Here is a 24,442-nt window from a genome sequence, read left to right as displayed (position 1 = left end):
GCTATGAGTCGGGTTTGACTCAACGGCACATAACAAAAACAACAAAAACAACATAGAGACCAGTCAACAAACGTTTGGCAGGAAGGAAATTTATATTTATCGAGCTCCTACTGTGTGCTTGGCACTCTGCTAGATGCTTCTCATACATTATTACATTTAATCCTCACAATTATGAAGCAGATCATATAAAACTGAGGCTCAAATAAGGGATTTGCTCAAGGTCAAGGAAGGTAGAATGCAAGGTTGAAAGCAAGAGTGTCCAAGACTGCACTTGGCACAGCAAGATGAACCTTCTTCCTCCTCTGCTGCTGCACAAGACTGCCAGGCTTCACACGAACCCTGTGTGTGCAGCATACTAAAACCAGGCTACTGTGCCACTCCTGCTCAGAGAAGAGGGTGCGAAGAGGGAGCCAGAGACAGCGAGCTCTCCCTCACTGATGGGAACACGGTATTTCAGGGTTCTTCCCCAAAAATGGCTCTCCTGGGTGGCCTCCACCACTAAGCAGAACCGTTCCAAGCCAGAGACCCACCTGTGGATGCCAAGGTGAAGTAGTAGAGAAGGGAGCCACACTGGTTAAAGAGAAAGGGCATCAGGTACTGGAAACGAGAAAGCTGCAATAAATGGGATTGCTAGACTGAGCAGCACTACCTTCTTTGAGCTTCTAGCATATGTCTTTCCTTGCAGGAGGGGTAATTATAAAGGCCCAGGGAGCACTAAACTCTCAGAGGACCTTTCCAGGGCAAAAAGGGAAACAGTTACTGACTGAATTACATGCTTTTTCCCTAGAATGCCCTCTCCTTAGGCTCTGCTAGTTCCCATGCTCCCTATCCTGCAAGCCTTTGAGTGCATGTCAATGTCAACCCCCCCCAGGAAGCCTTTCCTGAGTTTGTCCATCCCCGTCCTGTGTTGTCCCCGTCTCCTTTCTTCACGCTCCCCCCCGCCCCAGAACCCCCCCAGCACTTCATGTGTACCTTTCATAACCCTCGGCCCTGACAACTGGTTGTGTCCATGTCTTGTCTTTACTACTAAGGGTCAGAGGCAGTTCTCCATATCCATATCTTGCTTGACTCTCCCTCTCCAATCTGAGCCTCCAGCCCTCCCTCTGGAAAGGTCCGTTGGAGAAATCACAATAATAAAATAACAATAGCAGCCCTGCCCTGAGTTGAGCACTGATACTAGACCAATGCTAAATTATTTACATGTCTAATTTCACTTAATCCTCACAACTGTCCCATAAAACTGGGCATTGATATCCCCACTATTTTCTTTATTTTACAGATTATAAACCGGCTCAGGGAAGTCCAAGAGCATCTAGTAAGCAAGTGGCAGAGTCGGGACTCGGGCCCAGATCTGTTGATTCCAGAGATCAAATCCTTAGCGGCCACCCTCGAGAGACGGGACGTTCGGGAACACACCTCAGTATTCAAGAAGAGGGTCTTCATCTCCTGCAGCAATTGCTGGACCCAGGTACGCTCATGAACCTGCTGCAGGCCGGCGGAGGCCCGCTTCAGCAGCGGCTGCGTGCCACCCCACAGAGCTGCCACCAACACCAAGGCCAGCACCTGTCCTGGATGGAGATTCGGGTCACGTTTTCCTTCCCAACCCGCGCCTGCCTGGCCCGCCCCTCCCCTGGTCTTCTAGCCTGGCGGTCCCCACCTCCCGGCTTCGCGCGCGACTGGCCAGTAGGTCAGGCCCTGGGAGGCCGGGAAGATCCACCTAGGAGGCTGAGGTCTGGGACAGTACCAGGGGTGAGGGTAGGGGGGTGAAGGTAGGGTGGGAAATTAACTAAGACCGGGGGGTCGGGAAATCCATGGAGGAACAGGTCTGCTACCCACCTAGAGACGCCGCCATGGCAACACCGCTCTCTTCTACTTCCGGGAACGGAGGCGCGGAGATCCAGAATGCGGAAGTGGCGTAAAGGCCTCATCCGGTCCTGCTCGAGTCACTGGTCTCCTCGCGTCACCGCCAGCATGGTGAGTTCCACTGCGTTAAGGGTGTTGGATTGTTGGTCTCGGGCTGGGGCAGGGACACGATTCCAGCTTCTGACATTGCCGTCCTGTATCCACAGAAGCCTATCCTGCTGCAGGGCCATGAGCGGTCCATTACGCAGATCAAGTACAACCGCGAAGGGGACCTCCTCTTCACCGTGGCCAAAGACCCTGTGAGCGTCAGCCCGAGGGCCGGTGGGTGGGAGCCTGTGGAAGGGATCCTGGAGGGGACGAGTCCATCCTGCCAGGGCGGTGGATATGCAAACTAGTTTTGCCACTAGAGGGGAACCAAAGAGCGCATGGTTCTGAGAAGTAGGGAACCAAGACAAGACCATTCTGGGGAAGAACAGAACCATACTATCAGGATAGGGTAACAGATCACCCCTCTAGAGGAAAGCTGATCCATAGGCCTCGAGGGACATAGGGGATTTGATGGAGTGGTGGCGCAATGGTTAAGCACTGGGCTGCTAACCGAAAAGCTGGCTGTTGGAACCCACTCAGTGACTTAGGGGGAGAAAGACCTGGCGATCTGTTCCCGTAAAGTTTACAGCCTAGAAAAAGCCCATGGGGCAATTCATTTCTGTTACATGGGGTCGCTGAGTGGAAATTGGCGCCTAACAACAAGTTTCATTTCATTCTATGGGCTCACTGAATGCAAACAATCCCTCATTATACTGCCTTTTGAATCCCCTCCTTAAGGAGAAAGTTAACACTAATGGTTAAAAGTGGGGCTCCTAAGCCACATAGACTTGGATTTGAATCCTGACTCTTGATCTATTAGCATTGTGACTTAACCTTTTCAACTTCAAGTTTCCCTGTTTATAAAATATAGGTACTTTGTATCTCCATCCTACCTTATGGGGTTGACTTTAGGATTAAATGAGATCATGTATGTAAGGATCTTAGTACATACAGAACCTGGTGCATATGACTGAAATTAGTCATTTATATTTTAAACTCTTTAGACACCATTTCATCAGCGCCTCCTAATTACCCTTTGAAGGTAGCGTTATTGTTATGGCCACTTTACAAATGGGAAAACTGAACGTCAAAGGGGAGAAGTGCTCTGTTTGAGAGAATACAGTCACATAGTGGCACTAGGGACTAGAACACAGACGTCCCTGCTGGTGATTGCTCCCACTTGAACAGGACACCAAAGCTATTGTTTTTCTAGATTAGTGTTCAGCTTGATATTGTACTCGTCTGAAGGTCTGGGAATTTGGAGGCTGAGGCAGTAATAAAAGAGGCCATTTTTGTAAGCCTCTTGACTCGTCTCTTGCTTACCTGCAGGCAGTAGAGGCTGCTGAGGGTTTCTGGGGTGAAATAAGCTGCTGCTCTGCCTGGAATGTTAGCATCCTGTCATTTGATTCCTCCAGATCGTCAATGTATGGTACTCTGTGAATGGGGAGAGATTGGGCACCTACATGGGCCACACGGGAGCTGTGTGGTGTGTGGACGCCGACTGTATCCTCTTTGCTCTGAGTCTATGCTCCCAGGGGCTGCCAGCAATGGAGAGAATGCTGAGCTTGGGGCTGGTGGTTTGGGATGCCACTGGGTCCCTCTGTAATCTCTTCCCTATTTGGGGGAACATCTGGGAAAACTTCCCAGTTGTGGCTGAGGAGGTGAAAATGCGCTGAGAAAGGAAGGGGGAAGAAAGGCTGGAGCTGAACATGAAAATTATTCATATGGCCTAACAAGAGGACAGGGGCTCAGGTGAACTTAGTCTTGTTCCTTAATAGCCATTTCAGGGGACACCAAGCATGTCCTCACAGGCTCAGCTGACAACAGCTGTCGTCTCTGGGATTGTGAAACAGGTAAGCCTGGATCATTTGCTTTTTCAGCAAACACTGAGGATTGATAGGGTGCCTTTTTAAGCAAACAAATTCTGGGGAAACAGATAAATCCAGAGACAGTTCCCAGTCTAGGAAATGAGAAACAGATGAGAAAATAAAAAAGATAGATGAGAAAAGAGGCACTACAGTAAAATAAAAACCATGTTGGAGGAAGCATAAGTACTGTGGGAGGACTTAGGGGGCAACTGCCTGCCTTGAGTAGGGGTGGGAGCAGCCCAGGAAGGTTTTCCAAGATACATGTCATATAGCTGGGACTTGAAGGATGAAAAAAGGTCATCACTTTGGCATATGCAGGAATGAAAACATAATGTCAAGTTCAAGTCATCTGATCTCACTGAAGTTCCTGCTTCTTGGGCATTGAAATCGATGGATAGTAGAGATGAGGTGGATAGGCAGGCCAGAGCCAGAACAGACCTTGAGTGCCAGCTTGAAAGTGTGGCTTTGTTCTGTAGGCCTTGGCAGGCTATAAGGTCCTGAAGCAAAGATGAGTGGTGGTCTCTTTATAAGTACAGGTAGCAATGGGCAGCATGCATTGGAAAACCTGAGACTAAAGAAAGGGAAGCCTATTATGTTGCAACTATTTACTGGGTACCCAGTTCTGTGCCAGGCCTGTGCTGGGCCCTGAGGATACAGAGAGAAATCAGAACAGGTCTTTGGTGTGGAGGAGCACAGTCTGAGGGAGAGAGAAATATATTGTAATCCACTGTGAGCAGTGCCACATTAGCTGACGTCTGAGGAGAGCTTTGGGGGGTGGGAGGAAAGAGATACTAAGAGACTTGAGCCAAAAAGTAGCAGTGAGGGGGAAGAGAGGGATGGATTGGAGTGCTGGAGCAGGAGGAACAGTGGTATGTGATGCGAGGCAGGTATAGGGAGTATCTTCCCATGATGACAGTGAGCAAGGGGAAGCCCAGACTCTGCTTGTCCCCAGGGAAGCAGCTGGCCCTACTCAAGACCAACTCAGCTGTCCGGACCTGTGGTTTTGACTTTGGGGGCAACATCATTATGTTCTCCACGGACAAGCAGATGGGCTACCAGTGCTTTGTGAGCTTCTTCGACCTGCGGGACCCAAGCCAGATCGGTAAGGGCTAGGGCTACAGCTAGGGCTGGGGTTAAGGTGAAGGGTATGGCTCCAGTGTCCAGGGCATGATACCTGCTGCCCCTTACAGACAGCAACGAGCCTTACATGAAGATCCCTTGTAGCGACTCCAAGATCACCAGTGCTGTTTGGGGGCCCCTGGGAGAGTGCATCATCGCAGGCCACGAGAGTGGAGAACTCAACCAGTATAGTGCCAAGGTAAGGGGCCATGTAGGGCCCATGCCTGCCAGAATGAGATGTTTCAAGGCAAGATAGCACTATGGTTAAGAGTGAAGGCTGAGTTCAAATACAGATTTCACCAATTTCTATGTGATTTTGAGTGAGTTGCATAACTTCCCTGAGCCTGTTTGTAAAATGTTTTAAGGCTTAAATCACATCAGCTATTTGAATGACTTGTCAGAGCTTGTTCATAATGATCACAAATAAGCATTTTCCTGCCACTACTAAGTGCCAGGCCTTGTGCTGGGTTTCAAGGACACAAGTAAATCAGACATGGTCCCTGCCCTAGGGGAAGACAGACTTATAAACAGCTAGCACGAGTCAGATTATAAATTGTGCCACCATAGAGGTCTTAACAAGTATGGAAGGTGCACTCTGTCACAGAGGAGGTGGCATGTATAGTAGACCATAAAGAGTAAATGGAGCTTCAGGCAGGAAGGAAAGGCAAAAGGAACAGTAAAAGCAAAGGCATGGAGGCTTGGGAGTACTGGGTGAAGAGTCTAGTGTGAGTGGAATGCACTGTTAGGGAAGGTAGGCAGCAATTAGATTTTGAAGGTCCTTGAGTATCAGGAGAGAAAGAGTGGATTTCCCTCTGGACAGTCAGGAATCCTCAAAGGACTGTTGATCAGATTGCCTCCTTAGAAAGGTTTTGCTACAGTTGGAGAATAGATCTGAACTAGGGCAGTAGCCAAGAGGGTGAGTCTCAAGAGATAGATAGGGGTGACTCTATCTATCTCAAGAGATAGATAGGGGTGACTGATTAAATAGAAGACATCCTTCTGTTTAATTTAGAAGGTGGTGCAGTGATTAAGCACTCGGCTGCAAACCAAAAGGTCGATAGTTTGAATTTACCAGCCACTCCATGGGATAAAGATGTGGCAACCTGCTTCCGTAAAGATTACAGCCTTGGAAACCTTATGGGATAGTTCTACTCTGTCTTACAGGGTCATGATGAGTCGGAATTGACTCTGCAGCAACAAGTTTGGTTTGGTAGCAAATAGTGCAGGTGAAGGAAGGGTAAAGTTTAGGTTGACTCCCATTTCTGACTTGGGTGTTTGGAGATGCTGAAAGCTCTCTCACTGGGCAAGTACTTTTCCAAGATCACACAGCTGTAAGCGGGTGACTCCAAAACTCCTTTCTATGCTACTCATGTTGTCTAGTTAAGTTAGCATGTTGTTTAGTGGGCAGGGAAACTGGGAGCTGAAGTGGCCCTTGTTGTTATTGTTTTGTGCCATTGAGTCGGATCTGACTCATAGCGACCCCTCCTTGGGTTTCCAAGGCAGTATCACTACGGATGTAGATTGCCCCATCTTCCATCCGAGGAGTAGCTGGTGAGTTTGAACCACCAGCCTTCTAGTTAGCAGTCAAGTGCCTGAGGCACTGTGCTATCAGAGCTCCCTTAGGAGACCTAAAAAAGATGGACATGTAACAGTCCCCAATGACTGACTGACCAGGCCCTGGGAATAAAGTCAGTATGAGCTCCATCTCTGTGAGACCGAAAGGTCAACAGTTGCTCTAAGGCAAAGATGAGTAGATAAGGGGAGAGGGAAACTAGAGTACTAGAAACAGAACAACCAGAATGCAATTAATGAGAATGTTGATACATTGTGAAAAATGTAATATGTCTCTAATAGCTTGTGTAGAAATGGTCAAATGGGAACCTAATTTGCTGTGTAAACTTTCACTGAAAATACAGTAAAATACTATTAAAAAAAAAAATAAGGCGTAATGGATAACTTTATGTAAATAAGTTTAATTAAGTGGAAATTTTTCTGCAAAAAAATAAAGATACCAAGTTTGATACCAAAAAAAAAAAGAAAGAAAGCAGGTATGAGCATAGGCTCTCTGCTTCTTACTAGTTGTGTGGTCTCCAGCAAGGCACATATTGTCTGGACCTTACTTTCTTCTTCTTAAAATTGTAATACTTACTTCATAGGATCAGTATAAAGATAAAATGTAAAATGTTGTTAAGTGCTTAGCATATCACTTGACAAATGATAGCTGTTCAGTAAATATTTGTTTAATGAAGAAACAAGTGGAAATGGTTCTACCATTATGATTTATTAACAGGTCCACAGATTTGTGACCATGGGCATGTGTTTTCCTCAGTCCTGGATGGCCTGTCAGTGTTTGTGAAACTCACACAAAGGCCAGGTCAGGATGTAGTCTTGGGCCTAGGGGAGGGAGTAAATGTTGATTTGGGGGATACTTAGGCAGTTTCAGCCCAGGCCTCCCCTCCCCTCGATGGGACAAGAAGCAGTGTACAGAACCCTAATGACACCGAGGGTGATTGGGGCCAGTCAGGGCTCATTCTTCCCTCCTTTCCCAGTCCGGAGAAGTATTGGTGAATGTTAAGGAGCACTCCCGGCAGATCAATGACATCCAGTTGTCCAGGGACATGACCATGTTTGTCACCGCATCCAAGGACAACACATCCAAGGTGAGCCTGGGTAGGGCATCAGGTGTGGCTGCTCCTGCCTACCTGCCACACAGCTCTCAGCCTGCCTGCCTTCTCTCTCCAGCTCTTTGACTCCACCACCCTCGAACACCAGAAGACTTTCCGAACAGAACGTCCCGTCAACTCAGCTGCCCTTTCTCCCAACTATGACCACGTAAGGGAGCTTCCCCAGGCTTCCTGATAAAGCCCCAGAAAGCTTCCAGGATCTAGATGTGTGGCTGGTGGTCAGGCTATGAATCCTGAGGGGCAATGGTGTCAGGCAGAGAGGACCCCAGAGCAGAGTCAAGCCACAGGGAACAGGGCAGGAGGTGGCTAGAGTGTCTGTTAGACCTGTTCCCTTCGTACCCTCCCAGTCTGATACGGGAGATGTTAAAAGCTGCTGGGGAAGGAAATAAACTATATGGATTTGGTTGCCCTTTGGGTGTTTCTGAGGAGCTCTGGTGGCACAGTGCTTAAGGCATTTGACTGCTAACCAGAAGGCTGGCAGTTCAAACCCACCAGCCACTCCACAGAAGGAAGATGGGGCAATGTACTTCTGTAAAGATTTACAGCCTTGGGAACCCTACGGGGGTTGCTGTGAGTCAGAATCGACTCAACAGCAATGGGTTTGGTTTGGGCTGTTTCTAGAGTTTCTTTTTTCCTTCAGGTGGTGCTAGGTGGTGGACAAGAAGCCATGGATGTAACCACAACCTCCACCAGGATTGGGAAATTTGAAGCCAGGTAAGGTGGTGGGGAGTTCTTCCAAATGGAAACCTCATGAAGTGTGTCTCCATGGCTGCTGGGACCAAAAAGCAAACAAATCCACTGCCGTTGAGTTGATGCTGATTCATAGCGACCCTATAGAATACAGTAGAACTGTCTCATAGGGTTTTCAAGGCTGCAGTATTTACAGGAGCAGACTGCCACATCTTTTTCCTGTGGAGCAGCTGGTAGATTCAAACCACTACCTTTCAGTTAGCGAAGCAATTAACCACTATGCCACCAGGGCTCCTTTGGCTTCTAGGAAGTGCAGCCAAATTTGTGGCCCTTCTGTGATGAGCATATACTCTCAGCTTAACTATGAGGCCCTAGGCAAGTGATTGTATTGCTCTGTGCCCAAATTTTCTTGTCTGTACAGTGAGGATAATGATAATAACCCTCTCATGACATTGTACATTTTAAAGTAATGAGTTAATATTCATTAAGCTCTTAGAGCACTTCCTGGCACATAGTAGACACTCAGCAAGTCTTAGCTATGGATGCAGGCAGACATTTGGGTCCATTCTACCCCTCGCTTCAGCTTCCCACTTATTTCCATTTCCTCCTGTCTCAATTGCCCCACTATTTGTTATAATACAGTTTGCATTTGGGGAGTGCTATGTTATAACTGTTTTGGAAGGAAATGAAGAATGGTTTCTTCTCTTTACCCTTTTGCGCAGGTTCTTCCACTTAGCCTTTGAAGAAGAATTTGGAAGAGTCAAGGGTCACTTTGGACCTATCAATAGTGTTGCCTTCCATCCTGATGGCAAGAGGTAGGCCCTCAGCAATGGGTTGAGCTCATTCTGGGTCAGGTCTCTGCCCCACAAGCCCTCCCTTTGCCCCTCTCTGATGCCCTGCCCGATAGGCCTGCCTCTCCCCAAGCAGGTGCCTGACTGATCTCTTGCTGTGTCTTTCCAGCTATAGCAGTGGTGGTGAAGATGGTTATGTCCGCATCCACTACTTCGACCCACAGTACTTTGAGTTTGAATTTGAGGCTTAAGAAGCTGGATCTCCATTCAGGCTGCTCACAGAAAGTTTAGGATGCTGAGAAATAAATTAGTCTGGAAATAAATGGTTTCTGATCATGTATTTTATGGGGTCAGTTTTACCATTTTCCCTTCTCACTGACAGACACTGATGCCAGTCATGGACACCTTTACTAGTTGGACCTTCTCCCTATACTTTAGATACTTCAAACCTGGAACTTCAATACTATGGGCTAGGTTCACTTGCAGGCAGCTTCACCCAGGGTCCCAAGGTACTGAGTCCTGAGGAGGTCTCAGGGACATCTCAGCCACTATTCAAGGAGCCAGCACTTAGGGTTGGAGCTCTGAAGCTGAAGCTGTTGGCTGAGAGCCCTCGATCTTTTGTGTCACTGTTTGCCACACCTTTTCCTATACCACCTCTGGAAGCTCAGGTGGGTAGATTCAATGCAGAAACAGGCCTGAGGAGGAGGAAGACAGGTAAGGAAGCTGAGCAGAGGGGATTAACTCCCCAGGAGAGAAGGTGAGGCTGGGGAGTCATCTTGCCACAGTCACAGGCTCTGGGGCTCCACGAGGCCAAATGGCCAAAGGAGTGAAGACATAAAGTGCGTTCTGCAGATTTCACTATCCTTTTTGGCTAGTTAAGCCCAAACCACAGGGAGTGTGTCCAACTCCTCACTTCGCACAGGCATCTGCAGGGAGTGAATCAGTTTCAAGGCCCAGCTATGCCTCCTGGGATTCTAGATAGGAGACCCTGGTTAGCAGTATAAGGTACCCTGGGGCGGTCATAACCTAATTGTTCCTGCAAGATTATGCCTAGTCTTGTCTTAGACTCCAGAATAGAACAGGAACAAGACAAAACCATAGTTTGGTTTGGTTTGGTTTGGTTTTATTGTGATTTGGGTGAAAATTTACAGAGCGAATTCACTTTCCATACAGCAGTTCATATACATTTTGTCTCATGACATTGACTACAATTCACCCCAATGCAACAACTCCCTTCCCACTTCCTCCCGATAGTTACCTCTTCCCTGTGTCCATCACTCCATGAACTCCTGCCCCCTGAGCTGTCTCCCTGTGTACACACAGCCCTTCTTTCTCCCATGATTGTTCTCTCCAAGGATTGTCTCTACCTCAGGTAAATGTTCAACTCATATGCCAGTCTTCTGTTTGGCTGGAAGCCACAAGTGTGGGTTCAATTCCAGACCTGACGGGCAGCAAGGGGCCATAGTCTCAGGGGTTCCACCAGGCTCTAACAGACCAACAAGCCTGGTCCCCCTTTTTTTTTTCCTCCAAATGATTTTGACTTTTGTTCCACATTGTTCTCCCTTTCTATCCAGGATCTCCTACATAGATCCCCCTATGAGTGGTTGACAGTGGTAACCAGGCACCATTTAGTTCTGGTCTCATAGTCATATAGGCTGCAGATCACATGGTGTACCAGTCACTAGGACTAATCATTTCCACGAATCTTTGGTTTTCTTTCTTCTTTGCTCTGAATGAGGAGAGACCCATCGCATCTAGATGGTTACTTGCAAGCTTTTAAGATCTCAGTCACTACTCGCCAAAGTAGGAGGCGGAACAATGTTTTGTGTAGTACGTTATGCCAATTGAGCTTGATGTCCCCTGTGACAATGGTCCCGAACCCACCGCAAAACCATAGTTCTTAAGGGATTCTATTTAGAGGTAGAAACCAGTTTAGCTTTATCTAAAAGTGTTTTTTTTTTTTTAAAAAAAAAAAAAAAAAGCTCTGGTGGCATAGTGAATAAGATGTTTGGCTGCTAACCAAAAGGTCAGTGGTTCAAACCTACCAGTCGCACCACAGAAGGAATATGGGGCAATCTACTTCTGTAAAGATTTATAGCCTCAGAAACCCAATGGGGGTGGCTATGAGTTGGAATCGACTGGATGGCAGTGAGTTCGGAGTTTTTTTTTAAGTGTTAGGAAGGCTTGTCAAGGACATGATAACTTGAGCTGAGTGTCAGTAGGTGTGCAAAGACAAAACACTAGGAGGAGGGGCCTTATGAACAAAGGAGAAGAATAACGGGAAAGGAGTGAGGAGCAATGGTTGAGATGGGAAAAAAAGATCAATTAGGGCAATAGGAGGGAGGTGTGACAGAAGAGGAGTAAGCTAAGAAATTTTTAGGAGAAATACTAAATTTGAGGGATGAGTGAGAGGAAGGTAAATAAAAATGATAGTTTTCCAACATGGATAATCCATTAGTGGAGTTAGTGAAAATAAGATGAGGTATGGGGGAGGAGGGCTGCACAGCAGAGACAACTATGATCCCCACCTTCTTGGAGAGGAATGAGCCCTCCCATTTCTCAAGACTAATAATAAAGATGCTTATGGGGACCTAACTGAAGTATACTGCAACAAGCCAAAGAAAAATAATGACCACTTGTGTGCTTATTTCGTGGCAGGGACCACTAAACACTTTCCATGCTTTAACTCAATTATCAACCCCTTGTAAATTACAGTTACTATCACAGTCCTCTCCACACTAGATTAGGAAACTGAGACTCAGGTTTGCTTAAGATCACCCACCAGGTGAGTGGTAGCGCCAGAATTTGAGCCCAAACCACTCTAACTTCTATTTCATTGCTTCACCAGTAAAGTGGTAGAGCCATCAGAAATGACCACTTGGCAATAACTTTCCCTTCCAGTCCTTGTTTTCAGGCTAGTTGTACATTTGCTCGAGTGGCTCAAATAGTTAAGTGCTCAGCTATTAAATGAAAGGTTGGCGGTTCAAACTCTCCAGAGGTGCTTTGAAAGAAGTCTGGTGATCTGCTCTCAAAGGTCACAGCCTTGAAAAGCCTATAGAGCAGTTCTGTTGTTTACACATGAGCTCACCATGCAAATCAACTCACTGACAACAATGGAGAAGGAAGGTCAGTCTGAAGGAATGGCCTTGGACCTGTCCATCTCTGAGTTTGCACAAGTTAGGAGAAGTGTGAGATTTTGAGGTATGGTAGAAGAGGACACTTAGTTTTCATAGAAGGGAAACTGAAGGGGAAAATGTCTTCTAAGGGAATAAGGTGCTGATGCAGCAGGTGCTTGGCCCTATCCTGTGCTGTCCGCGACCTACCTTGGCACTCTCCTAGCTCACCTCTCCTTTTTGCTGTTGCGGAGGAAGGTGCCAAAGGGGGAAGCATAGGCGTGCTCAACAGCGCCAACAGCATCTCCTCCCCAAACACAGTGACAGTGGGAACTGGTGGCCCAGCTGCCACATACACGTAGTCCAGGAAGAGAAGAAAGGTGGGTGCCTCATGCTTGGACTAGGTGTGGGAAAAGGCTGAGTGGTCACAGAACAGCTGGAAGGGGTGGCCAGCCTGAGGAGGGGGCAGAGCATGGCACAAAGCAGTGGAGTTTTTGGACAGAAGGGTAGGGCTGGAGCTTTCCGGCAACAACACCTGGATCTACTCTGTTCTACCAGTGCCTGGAATTCAGCCATGGTCTGGCTCAAGGGGCACGAAAATGTGCTATCTCTGCCTTCAAGCCCATGCCCCAGGACATAGGCCCCTTACCTGTGGACCCAGGGCCCAGCAACAGTGTCCAGGTCCTTCCCTACCAAGGTAAAATAGGCCTGTTCCCGGTCCATGGTTTTGTGACAGAGGTTGACAGCCCTCACCATCCTGCCCTATTCCCTGTCTTGAAGCGTAGACTGCCTTACCTTCCCATGCCCTGGGCTGCCAGACAGGTGGTGCTCGGTGCCTCATTCATATGTACCAGCCAGTGGCAGCTCTTTAGCCAAACAAGCTAGCAATTTATGCTCTGCTCTGGGTCTCCACAGGCCTCCACCAAGGGCACAAAGCTCTCCTGTAGAGGCGTCCCCTAGGCAAGTGGGAGTCTGATTACCCGTCTCCCAACCCAAGCTCTTGATGAGCATGGCCTGGAAGCAAGTGCCCCAGACCAGTAAGGGAGCCATAGAAGCCTCCAGGGAACCCATCTGAAGGGACACAGGACCCTTTGGGGAGCCCATACTCATGAAGCACAGAATCCACTGAACAACTAATCTGATGGAAGTGATTCAGCATTCTTAAGAATTCCCAAGTCTGATGGGGAAGACCTAAGACCCTCTGGGGAAACCTAGTCTGTTGGGAGACACAGCATTACCTGGGGAAGAGTCACATGGAATGCCATGGGAAGCCCCCAATTTGGTGAAAGTATCACAGTACTCTGAAGTACCCCAGTGTGATGGGTGTGACATAAGACACTCTGGGAAGCCCATCTGACAAGAGACATACAATACTCTTGAGATTTTGGCATCTGCTCATACTTCCTAGAAACTGCTCTGCTCATGGTACCAGAAAATCTAATGGAGAATCTTCAGCCCTGTTTAAGCCTTCAATGGCTTCCCACTGCATTTAGGATAGTCTAAACTCATGATCATGGCATTCAAACTTTTGCTCTGGCCTCTGTTATCCCTTTAGCCTCTCTCTGCACCCAGCTCAACTCTACACTCCCATCATACTGAAAAACTTGCAGTTCCCAAACAAGACAATGGCCAGACTCTGCATCTGAGTTCCACCAGGAATGTCTCCACTCCCTCTAACTCTTCCTCTTTCAAGTCTCAGCTGAAGCAGCCCATCTTCAGGGAAACCTATGGACTACCTGTAAGAGGGGGGAGCCTCCTCTGTGCTGCCACTTACCACACTGACTTTGAATTGCCCATTGACGTTGATCTCAGCCTTGTCTGGTCTTGCCATCATCACAGCTCCTGTGCCCACTCATGTTGGTTGACTAAATGAATAATGAGAGTTTTTGTACTCTAGGTATGGGAGCAAGCCACTCTCCTCAAAGTACAAAAACTCCCCCAGGATCTCCTCTTGGCACTACAATCACCTGGAGACAGAAAAAAACAGATACACCGTGCAGACACAGTCCTCAGCACAAGCTAGAACCGAAGGGGAGGTGTGTGGAAAGGGCCTGTTCCAGAGGGACAAATGTCAGTTTAATACAGGGGTGCCTAGAGAGTAATGAGGAGCTCTGGTAGCATAGTGCCTAAGGCATTTGACTGCTAACAGGAAGGCTGGCAGTTCAAACCCACCAGCCACTCCTCGGAAGGAAGGTTGGGCAATCTACCTCCATAGTAATACCGCCTCAGAAAGCCAAGGAGGGGTCACTATGAGTCGGATCCAACTTGAGGGCAATGTGTGTAGAAAGTGATGAGCTCTGTCACTGGGGATGTGCAATGGGGATACCCAGATGGCGGGATGGCAGACGCCCCTCCACAATACATCCATGAAGAATCCTGCAGGAGAGTGGGAGAGAACGGAAAGGCTCGCGAGTTTCCCTTATCTTTCCAGTGGCTGGTGGAACAGCCTCCAGCCAGGGTAGGCAGCCTCGGCCTTGGTACCGCCGCCTGTCTCCTGTCTCTTGGGTCTCGTTCAGCAACCTGGCCACAGGCCGAGGGAGGGTCGGTGAAGAAGTCCCAGGCCCCAGTCGGAACCCTGGCCAGCACAAACCTCCGCAGCTCCTAGTCCTCAGCGCGACGTCGTTTCTGGGGCTAGGTCAGGGGTTGGATGGAACGCAGTAACACCTGCAAAGAGAAACTCAGTTCCAGGGGCCATATTCACCCACCCCAACCCGAGGAGTGCGCTCAGGGCGCCCCATGGCCCAATCTGCACGCGGGAGACGGGCTAGAGGAGGGAGAGGAGAGGCTGGAGCGCAGGGGACTTAGGGGCGGAGCTCTCAAGGCTTCGGACCCCTCAAGGCTTCGGACCCAAGTCTTGGTGGCTTTGTGGCTGGACCGAGTAGACTGTGGGTGGGTTATGGGTTGACAAAGAAGGGACCGGGCTTCAAGGGACCCTGGGCCAGCCAGAGGCTTGGCCAGAGGAAAGCGAGACCCTGACACACTGGAGGGGCGAGGCCAGAGACGGCGAAGGAGGGATTGAGCGAGGGGCTGGGCCAGAATCGGGCAGGATCTGGGGCGGCAGCAAAGTGGCCAGACCAGAGCAGAAAAGAGGCGGGAAGAACCACTGACCAGGGGGCCGAGTCTGGGGAGGGGCGGAACTCAGGGTTCTGCTGGGTGAGTAGTGACGGCTGAGCACAGGGAAGTTGCCTTTCTGGCGGAAGTCTGCGCGCGGGACGTCAGGGCCTTGTCATCCCCCTCTGGAGGCACGATCACCGCCCGGGGATAACTGAGCCACAGGCTGAAGTCCTCATTCACCTCGCTCAGCCGCCGAGCATTGGTCTGTGGCTCAGGGTGGGGCGAAGGCCAGGTCTAGGGCACCCACTAAGCGCCCCATCCACAAGTCCCTTCCAGGCCCGGCGCTTCCCCATCTCCAGACCCTATGGCAGCGCCCACCTGTCGAGCTACTCTTTCGTAATAGCTTTCGGTGTGTGTGTAAGTGGCGGGCGTCACCCAATCGCAGACCCTTGGGACGGCAGAAGGAAGGAAGGGAGGTGATGGCGGTCTCCGTGAAGGACCGTGCTTGGGGAAGGAAGTCAGGCGGAAAATCAGAATGCGCCCACCCGCGCGCTGTCCATTCCCTCGACTCAGTAGCTCCCGCCCCTCCAAGTTCCTCCGACTAATGTGCACACCCCCGCCATTTAGCTGTGCACCTGGCTAACACTAGATGCGGAGACCCCTCGCACTGCAGCCCCTGTTTACTCCTCTCTGTCTGGGATAGGCTTAGCTTCAGAGTCTCTGGCCTGTCCCCGGTGAACCTCGATGGAGCAAGCGATGTCCACCGTGGTTTCCACAACCCCTATGTCTAGCTGCAGCACCCGCAGGTCTTTACAACGAAACATGATGATGTCCAATCCAACTGCGACCCTGGGGACGCACCGGCTCCCCACCGGGGGAGAGGAGACGAGCCTCCTTACGCAGGGGGGCGCCCGCTCCGCGCTGAGCTGCGCGCTTCCAACTCCGGGGACTCCTCCGCCACGTCTCACCGTTTCTCTAGGGACTCAACGCTACGCTAGAGCAGCAGCCACAAGTCTGGCGTCGTCTGGGGCCCCTATGATAGCAGCAGGTGGTGACCAGTGGCGCACAGCGCGCCGCCAGTCGGGGCACCTTCGGGCCTGGCCTGTGCGAATCAACTCCAAGAACTCCACTTGGCCGGTGGGGAGCCTGGGGCGGAGCAGAAAGACAAACTAGGAGCAGCAGGCCTGCAGATGCGGCTCCAAAAGGCACTGGAACTAGCTGGGCTGCGGGCGGCGCCGGCGGGGCAGCACTTAAGGAGGCCCCGTGGAGGAAGGGAAATCACAGTTGCCCAGGAATTTACTGTACCCTTCCTACTGCCCATTCCTCCTAGCGAACAGCCGCACTACAACCTGTGAAGGGATCTTCAATTTCCTCATCTGTGTAATGAGGAGAATCATTTTGCTTCAAGCCCTTAGCCCTGTGCCTGGGTCTCAGGAGGCACTCACTATCTTTGTAAACCCTGGGGTGCCGCTACTCCTACTGACTTAAAAAAGAAAGACAAATCATCTCTTTCCCAGTACTTGATGGGAGGGCTGAAAAGTGTAGGCTCCACACAGGCAACTGCTTACTTCCTCCCCTACCTCTCAGGTTTGAGTGAGGAAAATCCTTCTGTCCACCTTAAATGGAAGCAGCTGTGTAGCTGGCGCTCCTCCCCCTCCACAACTGGACATCCTTGCCTGAGGTTGCCCTCAATGGGAGCAATTTCTGGTGGAGTCCTGCTGGGAGGAGCCTCAGTCTCTCGCCAAGTACCTATGCCTATATCCTGAGATTGTATCTTTGTTTGCTTTTGGGGACCCAGGGATGACTGATGAAGGTTCTGATAGCAGAGATTTCAGTCTGGCAAGAGACACACTAAAGCTGGCAAATTACAGTAGGAGGTATTGAAGTAACAGAAGACTCATCCATCCATCCATCCATCCATCAATCCTTCATTCCTTAACCGTGGATGCCTTATGATCTGCTGGATGCTGATTGCTAGGAAGAATAAAACTGACTACAGCCTCCAGCCACTAGGTTCCAATTTTTTGTTTGTTTGATTTGACAAAACTCTTCTTTCAGATGAAAATGTGAAACCATAGGTGGACCCAATAATGTAAACATACAATTGGCAATGCTATACAAAGGAAACCAGACACATAGGAGCACAAATAGTAAAATTCCAGACCAGCAGTATCACCATCACTTGGGAATTTGTTAGCAAGAAAATGATCAGGTCCCACCCAACATACTGAATCAGAAATTCTAGGGGTGGAGCCCAGCAATGTCCTAACAACTCTCCATGTGATTCTAAGATTTGAGAACCACTGGAAAACATACAGACAAAACTGATCTATGCTGTCAGAAATTAGGGTAGGGGTTACCTTTAAGGGGATAGTGACAGGCCAGAAGCACAAAGGTAACTTCCCAGGTGCTAGTAATATACCCCAAGGAGCTCTGGTGGTGTAGTGGTTAAGGCATTTGACTGCTCACCAGGAGGTTGATAGTTTGAACCTATCAGCTGTTCTGTAGGTCTGTAAAGATTTACAGCCTGGGAGACCCAATAGGGGTTGCTATGAATTGGAATCACCTTGATAGTGGTGAATTTGGCTTTTAGCTAATTTATTTATTTTTTGAGTAATATTCTTCTGGTTACGTAGGTGTGTTCAGTTTGGGAGAATTCATCAGCTATGTATTTATGATACGTGCACTTTGTGTGTTTTTAAAATGTTTATTGTGAAAATATAATAGGAAAACATACACCATCTCAACAATTTCTACGTATACAATTCTATGACACTGATCACATTCTTCAAGGTTTGCAATCATTCTCCCTATCCTTTTCCAAATTATTCCATCAGTAACAAACCCAATGCCCCCTAAGGAAAAACTCCCCCTTTTTCCCTCCCTCTCTCCCTCCCACCCGTGATAACCACTAATAATCTTTGCTTTTATATATATCTGTCCTCTTGTAACTGACTTAATTTACTCATCATGATGTTTGCAAGGTTCGTCTATGTTGTGACATTCATTTTCATGACCAAGTAATATTCCATTGTATGTGCCACATTTTATTTATCCATTCATCAGTTGTTGCTGGTTGTTCCCACCTTTTGATAATCGTGGATAGTACTGCAAGGCACAGTGATGTACATGTGTCCGTTTGTATCACTGTTTTCAGGTCTTTTGGGTCCATGTGTATTTTATATTTCAATATAAACTTAAAAAGGGAACTGCTCTGGATGAGTCCTAGGAGGGGGCTACAGGGCCTATCCATAATTCTGCCTTTCCCTCTGCTCTGAGGGATTTCTAGGGGACCCTAAGACTCCTCAAAGTCTAGTATAAAATCATTGATTTGTCCCAAATGAACCTCAGAGAGGGCCAGTGACTTGTCCAAGGTCCCACAGAGCTGGCTCCAGAACCCAGCTCTCCTGATTTCCAAGCCAGAGCTCTGGATACAATTCCTTTGTTGAAGGGCCAATGTCATGAGTAAGGGCCGGGGGCAGCTGGGCAACCTCCTCCTCTTTTTCCACATCCTTAATTTGGGGCTTGGGAGGAGGGCCAAGACTATGGCGTGGATGATGCTTTTCTTATCCTGGAGCAACTTCCTTTCTGGGAACTGGGTGTCTCCTTCTGGGCAAAAACAATAAAATTCATCCAAGGGGCCAGAGGAGCAAGGTTCCTCCTGCCCCCAACCGGATGGGCATCACGTGGCTCCCTGGGTTAGCAGTTCAGGAAAATCCCAGGTCTTGCACACTCAGCCTCCCATACTCATCTGCTCACCACCCTGATACATGCAGACTGCTCCTTGAATATTCACCATCACACCCTCTCTGGCATACTCCATTTACCCTTGGCTCTTACCATCTCTCCCTGGGCACTATTGCCAGCCCTTTCGTAATCTCAGAGTAGCAGCCTTATCCTGTCACCCACCCAATCCCAGCCATGTCCCTGGGGCCACTGAAATTCCAGGCAGTGGGTGAAGAGGATGAAGAGGGGAAAGAGGAGAGCCTGGACTGTGTGAAGGCATTGACGGCCAAGCTGCAGCTGCAGACACGGCGGCCCTCCTATCTGGAGTGGACAGCCCAGGTTCAGAGCCAGGCTTGGCGCGGGGCCCAAGCCAGACCTGGGCCGGGGGGACCCGGGGCCATCTGTGGCTTCGACTCAATGAGCTCTGCCCTCGACTGGCTCCGCCATGAGCTGGTGAGTATGGTGGGGCGAGCAACCCTGCAGAGGCCCCTTGGATCAATCTTGCTTAGAGCCCAAGACCAGGAGCATGTGGAAGGGGGGTGAGAATGGACCCCACTCCCAGGAGATGCCCACTCGTGTGGCTGTGTTTCAATATAAACTTAAAAGTCCTGAGGAGCCAGGAATGGACTTATCCAGTGTTTTATTGGCAGGGATGGGGGGCAGGGGGCTACAGGATTCCATCCAAACCACTACCTTGTGCTCCAGAAGCTCAGGGGACAGAGCCCTGCACTTCCAGAAGCACCAGTTATAAGTGGGGGATGATTTGGCCTCCTCTACTCTGGAAGTTGCTATACTCCAAAGATATGGTGAAGTACAAAAGGAGGCGCTGACTAAACTTTAGGCAGAAATCTGAGGGAGTGAGTTTTGACTAGATCAATACGCAAAATAGAAAGATGTCCAGGCTTTATGCCGCAGATTCTGCTTAGTTGACCTTGGGTGGGGCTTCAGGCATCAGTATTTGTTTAATAATGGCTCCTTAGCTTTGTTTGAGCACCACCAGTACGGAGCAAGATCTGAGAAATGCAAAGGAATCAAGCTACTAGGGTGAGAGTAATCTGAACAGGACACAGCCACTGCAACGGCTCCGGAGTATTGACAGGAAAGGACCAAGGGCGGCGCTAGGCCGAGGGTCGGTCCAATCAAGGCTCACGCCCCCTACTGGCCTCAGCGGGAGATGCAGGTTCAGGACCGGCAGCTGGCAGGACAGTTGCTGAGGTTGCGGGCCCAGCTGCACCGGCTGAAGGTGGACCAGGCCTGTCACCTGCACCAGGAGCTGCTGGACGAAGCTGAACTGGAGTTGGAGCTGGAGCCGGGGGCTGGGCCGGCCCTGGCCTCACCGCTGCGGCACCTCGGTCTCACGCGCATGAACATCAGCTCCCGACGCTTCACCCTCTGCTGAGGGGCACCTGCGTGGCTCCCGCCCCCCCTCCCCCGCTGCCTCTTCCCCAGCCCATCTGGAAAGCGGGGGAGAAGGGTTGCCCCAGAGGCCTCAGCACCTGGCGGGGATGGGGTGGGGTGGTGGGGGCTCAGCCCTCGAAAGTTCTGAGAGCTCAAAGCCCCGGCATCCTGCCCCTCCCTTGCTGCCCTAGCTGGCAGAGAGGAGGTGTTCAAAACCCCAGGCTCCACAATAAACATGCTTTCTATTGCATATCAAGGTCTCTGTAGTTTATTTAGGCTCAAGGTTACCTGTCTGTAACTGGGACCAGCCATTCCCTTGCAGGAGAGAAGCCCTGGGTTGGGGCCGGGCTGAGGCAGGGTGCGGGGGGAGGGGGGGGTAGGTATGGGAGATGGATGGGGGTGGTGGACTGATAGCTCCCCATCTCTATCTTATCAAGATGAGAACTGAGAATGAATTTAAAATCCTGAATCACCTCCACCTGGTAAAATTGGATGGCTGTAGAATGCAAGATCTAGTAGACCTCAGTTAAAGGCAACTCTGGCATTTATTTCTATTCTACTTTACCTCTATTTGAATCAGAAGTGAGAAAATCCCTCAACCCCTGAAGCTGTTTTCTCACCTCTAAAATGGAGATGCTAATTGTCACCTCATAAGAATGGGGTATGGCTTAAGTGAGATAGTGCACAGCCTTCAACAGATGCTTATCATTACTATCACCTGGTTGTAGTAGTACTACTGGGCTGAGGTCCAGAGATGGACTGTGAAGTGCTCAGGGTCACACAGCAAGGCCAGCTGAGCCGTCTACTCTGCACCAGGCCTACAGCCTGGGTTCTGGGCTCTGTATCACTCTGGAGGTTTCTTACTTTGTATCTTTCGGCTTTTGTTTCTGTGTTAACTTCTTTGTCTGACTTTCCAACACAGGCTTCCTCTTCCCCCACCCGTTTCCTGTCCCCCCCCTTCCCTCCGCAGCTGAGGTGCACATAGCATCAGCTTGCACCTCACAAACCCCAACAATACTCTGTGGGTTCCCCTCCCCCTGCCTGAGTAGACTTGAGACTTAGACGGTACCACGTTCACACTTTTCTCTGGATGAGGTCAAGATCTAGCTCTTGGGCCTGAGCGAGTCCAGCTGAAATTCATCAGGTCGCCGGTGACCTGGCCCTCAGCTTATGATGAGGAGGGTGCCACCCTCCTTCTGGAGCTTTTCGGCCTGCCTGCCATTTGTCACAAGGATGCTGCCTCCTGCCTGTAACAGAAAGTTCCGCCAATCTGAGGCCTGCACCTGGGTGCCGGGGCAGGCATTTTTGTTCTGTCTTCTACCTGAAGCAGGAAATGGTGCCAGGCCCTGCATCTCTTATCTGAATTAGAACTGCTACCCTATTCTCCAACCATAATTGGTGGACGCTGCCCTGCCCTCACAACTCATGGGGTATTGCAAACAGTTAATGTGCTCAGCTACTTACCAAAAGGTTAGAGGTTCAAGTCCACCCAGAGGCTCCTCAGAAGAAAGGACTGATCTACTTCTGAAAAATCCACTGAAATCCCTTCGGAGCAGAGCTCTGCTCTTAGGCACATGGATATGCCGTGAGTCAGAATCAACTCAATGGCAATGGCATTGGCTTTGGTTTTGCCCTCTGCCTACAGCAGGGGCTGTTTCTCCACCCTCTTGAAGACATGGCATTGTCCTGCCTGCTTCTGAAATGGGCTGTGGTCCAGCATTCTATCTGTAGGAGGGGTGTTAGCCTGCCTCTGACTCTAATAAAGCTGCCGTCCTGTCCCCAGAATATGAGATGAGTGATGTTCTGCCCACCAACTGCAGCAAAGATGTTAGCCTGCTGTCATTCGGCAACAAGGATGTTGTCCTGCTCTCCAGCTACTTAACAGGAATATTGTCTTCTCCTCGGATTCTGAAATGATATTATCTTGACTTTAGATAGTAACGAAAGGGTCACTCAGCTCTCAGACAATAACAGTGTGCTACCTGCCTTTCCCCGCTCAAAGGCTGTCCTTGCACCCCGGGGGGGGGGGCAGGAGGGGAGGTCCCATCAAACATTCTCCCTTCAACTTTCATCCTCCAAGTATCCACTCTCAGGGTGAGTAGGGCCTGCCCCTGGAGATGTATGGGACCCCCAGGGCTGAGGAGTAGGGGGCTTTGGTGGCAGGAAGCTTTGGGTGCTAGAGGCTTGTGGTTGGGCTGCTGGGGCTGGGTTGGCTGAGGAGCCCTCAGGAGGAGGCAGGAAGTCAGGGTGGGACGTGGGCGCGGGGAGACAGGCGGTGGCAACAACGGCAAGGGGAGCTGAGACTGTGTCTGGGCAACCAGGCTGGGCCAGGAGGACCATGTGAACGGGCCAGAGGGCTCCCGGGCTGGGCAGGTAAGGAACACTGGGGACAAGGGTCTAGGGGCTCTGGTGAGGGCCTGATAGCAGAGGGTAACAGCACGGTACAGGATATGCAGCAGCCCCTCAGGCTGGGGGATGGAGAAACATTGCTGGTGGTCAGCTGGGAGGCTCCAGTGTGACTGGGCCACCTTTTTATGTATAGTTGGCAGCCCTTGCCCCTGCCGCAATGTGTACCATCAACCCCCACCTCACTGGGAGCAGGTTCTTGGAACATCTGGCACATGGATTTGTGAGCTATTAAAAAAGTCTTCAGAAATCACCAAATCCTTATGTGATGGATGAGGCTCCCAAGGTCCAAAGAGGGCAAGATGCTCATTCTTCTACAGATCAAGGCAATGGCTGAGCCAGGGCCAGAACACCCTAGGGGAGGATGGTAACCTAGACTATGACTCTCTCCTGGCCCCCATGGAACAGAGTGATGACAGGCTTGGGTCATCCTTAGGGTTCCCGGACAGACCTAGTGACCAGACCTCCAGAGAAAGAGAGAGGACTCACTCAGGGCACCTGGACGGATGCGTGAGAAGTGATTTTAGCTCTCACTGACCAGCATTGCTTGGGAGAGGGAGTAGTCTCCGGGCTTGAGTGGATGGATATTTATCATCTAGGGTGGAGTCTCTAGGGTGGAAATATCTGATCTGACTTTGGGAAGTTGGAGGGGAGAGAGGACGATGGGAGAAGAGAATAAGGGCTATTTTAATCCCCAGTGGGGGTGCAGTTGGTCCTAGGCAAGGAACTTCTGAACTTCCATCTGGAAATGTTCCATTCCTGTCCTTGCCAAGTGTTGCAGGACACTGTCCCCTTGCTCCTTCCTACTTCCGCCTCTTATACTGCTGCTGCATGTGTAGGGCCTGTTGGTGCTGCGTATTCCTGCTTCAAACCTGGGAGAGGTGGAAACCCAGGAAGTCATAGCTACCTGCCCACCCCTCACTCCGGAGCGCTGAGCTTTCTTTCAGTTTATGGGGGAGTCCCCACCTCAGCCAGAAGTTCCAGGTTTCTCTTGCCTCACCCTCTGCCGCTGAAGTTTTTCTTGACACACAATTTCTGCCTGGTCAGCACATCTCAGCCTTTCCCTGTTCCCAGGGCTGCAGCCTCATGCGGCAGCCGAAGGGCATGTTGGTCACTCCCTGCTTCAGGGGGCCTCAGCCACACCTGAACAGACATGAGCATTCCCCTCCCCTTGGCCCGGTGCTGGTGGATGAATCAATAGGTTCCTTACACTCAGGCTGCACGAACAGAGGCTCTTCTCAAAGGGAGAAAGGGCCAAGTGATGGGGCAGAGGGAGGGCTGAGGGTTCATGGGAGGGGTGAAGACTTCCCTCAGGGGGATCTGGAGGGCTTCCTGGAAGAGTCAGGGCAGTTTTGAGAAGGACAAAGTCTCTTTTTAGAGATTGCCTAGGACATGAAGCCAAGGTCACTATCCCTGAGCTCTATTCCCTGGGTACCATGAGGTTAGAGACCTCAGAGCAAGGCCAAAGAAGAAAGGCAACAGTGCAGTGTATGCAAAGAGCATGGGTTTCAGAATCAGGTGGGTCCAGGTACAATTCCAGTTCTGCTATTTCCCTGGGCGAGTGTCTTCAGCTCTCTGAACGTTAGTTTACTTATCTGTAAAGAGGCAGTGTTAAATCCCTCCCTTACAATGTGCTTGTGGGG

At 50.1% G+C, this 24,442-nt stretch overlaps 3 protein-coding genes and 1 pseudogene across 3 annotated transcripts in view; 2 read left to right on the top strand and 2 right to left on the bottom strand.

The window, feature by feature from the left end:
- Positions 1 to 1,852, bottom strand: part of TMEM234 (transmembrane protein 234) — a 3,571-nt gene extending 1,719 nt beyond the window's left edge. Inside the window, exons 1-3 of the mRNA XM_007950472.1 lie at positions 1,837 to 1,852; positions 1,417 to 1,568; positions 531 to 597 (exon numbers count right to left, since the gene is read on the bottom strand). Of these exons, the coding sequence (XP_007948663.1) occupies positions 531 to 597; positions 1,417 to 1,568; positions 1,837 to 1,852 (235 nt within the window). The remainder of the gene's footprint in view (positions 1 to 530; positions 598 to 1,416; positions 1,569 to 1,836) is intronic.
- A 223-nt stretch (positions 1,853 to 2,075) lies between these two features.
- Positions 2,076 to 9,353, top strand: EIF3I (eukaryotic translation initiation factor 3 subunit I). Its single transcript, XM_007950450.2, has 10 exons — positions 2,076 to 2,162; positions 3,366 to 3,453; positions 3,738 to 3,803; positions 4,771 to 4,920; positions 5,009 to 5,136; positions 7,487 to 7,597; positions 7,680 to 7,769; positions 8,262 to 8,335; positions 9,034 to 9,126; positions 9,272 to 9,353. The coding sequence occupies exons 2-10, from the start codon at positions 3,414 to 3,416 to the stop codon at positions 9,351 to 9,353; spliced, it is 834 nt and encodes a 277-aa protein (XP_007948641.2). The 5' UTR covers positions 2,076 to 2,162; positions 3,366 to 3,413.
- Positions 9,354 to 9,669: 316 nt separating this feature from the next.
- Positions 9,670 to 18,400, bottom strand: LOC103205195 (annotated as a pseudogene).
- A 790-nt stretch (positions 18,401 to 19,190) lies between these two features.
- FAM167B (family with sequence similarity 167 member B) lies at positions 19,191 to 20,394 on the top strand. Its single transcript, XM_007950449.1, has 2 exons — positions 19,191 to 19,448; positions 20,164 to 20,394. The coding sequence occupies exons 1-2, from the start codon at positions 19,191 to 19,193 to the stop codon at positions 20,392 to 20,394; spliced, it is 489 nt and encodes a 162-aa protein (XP_007948640.1).
- Positions 20,395 to 24,442: the final 4,048 nt, after the last annotated feature.

The sequence above is a fragment of the Orycteropus afer genome, unplaced genomic scaffold, assembly GCF_000298275.1.
Source record: "Orycteropus afer afer isolate SDZICR_OR568_19922 unplaced genomic scaffold, OryAfe1.0 scaffold00272, whole genome shotgun sequence".
Classification (NCBI taxonomy): Eukaryota; Metazoa; Chordata; class Mammalia; order Tubulidentata; family Orycteropodidae; genus Orycteropus; species Orycteropus afer.
This window is presented reverse-complemented; position numbering and strand designations above follow the sequence as displayed.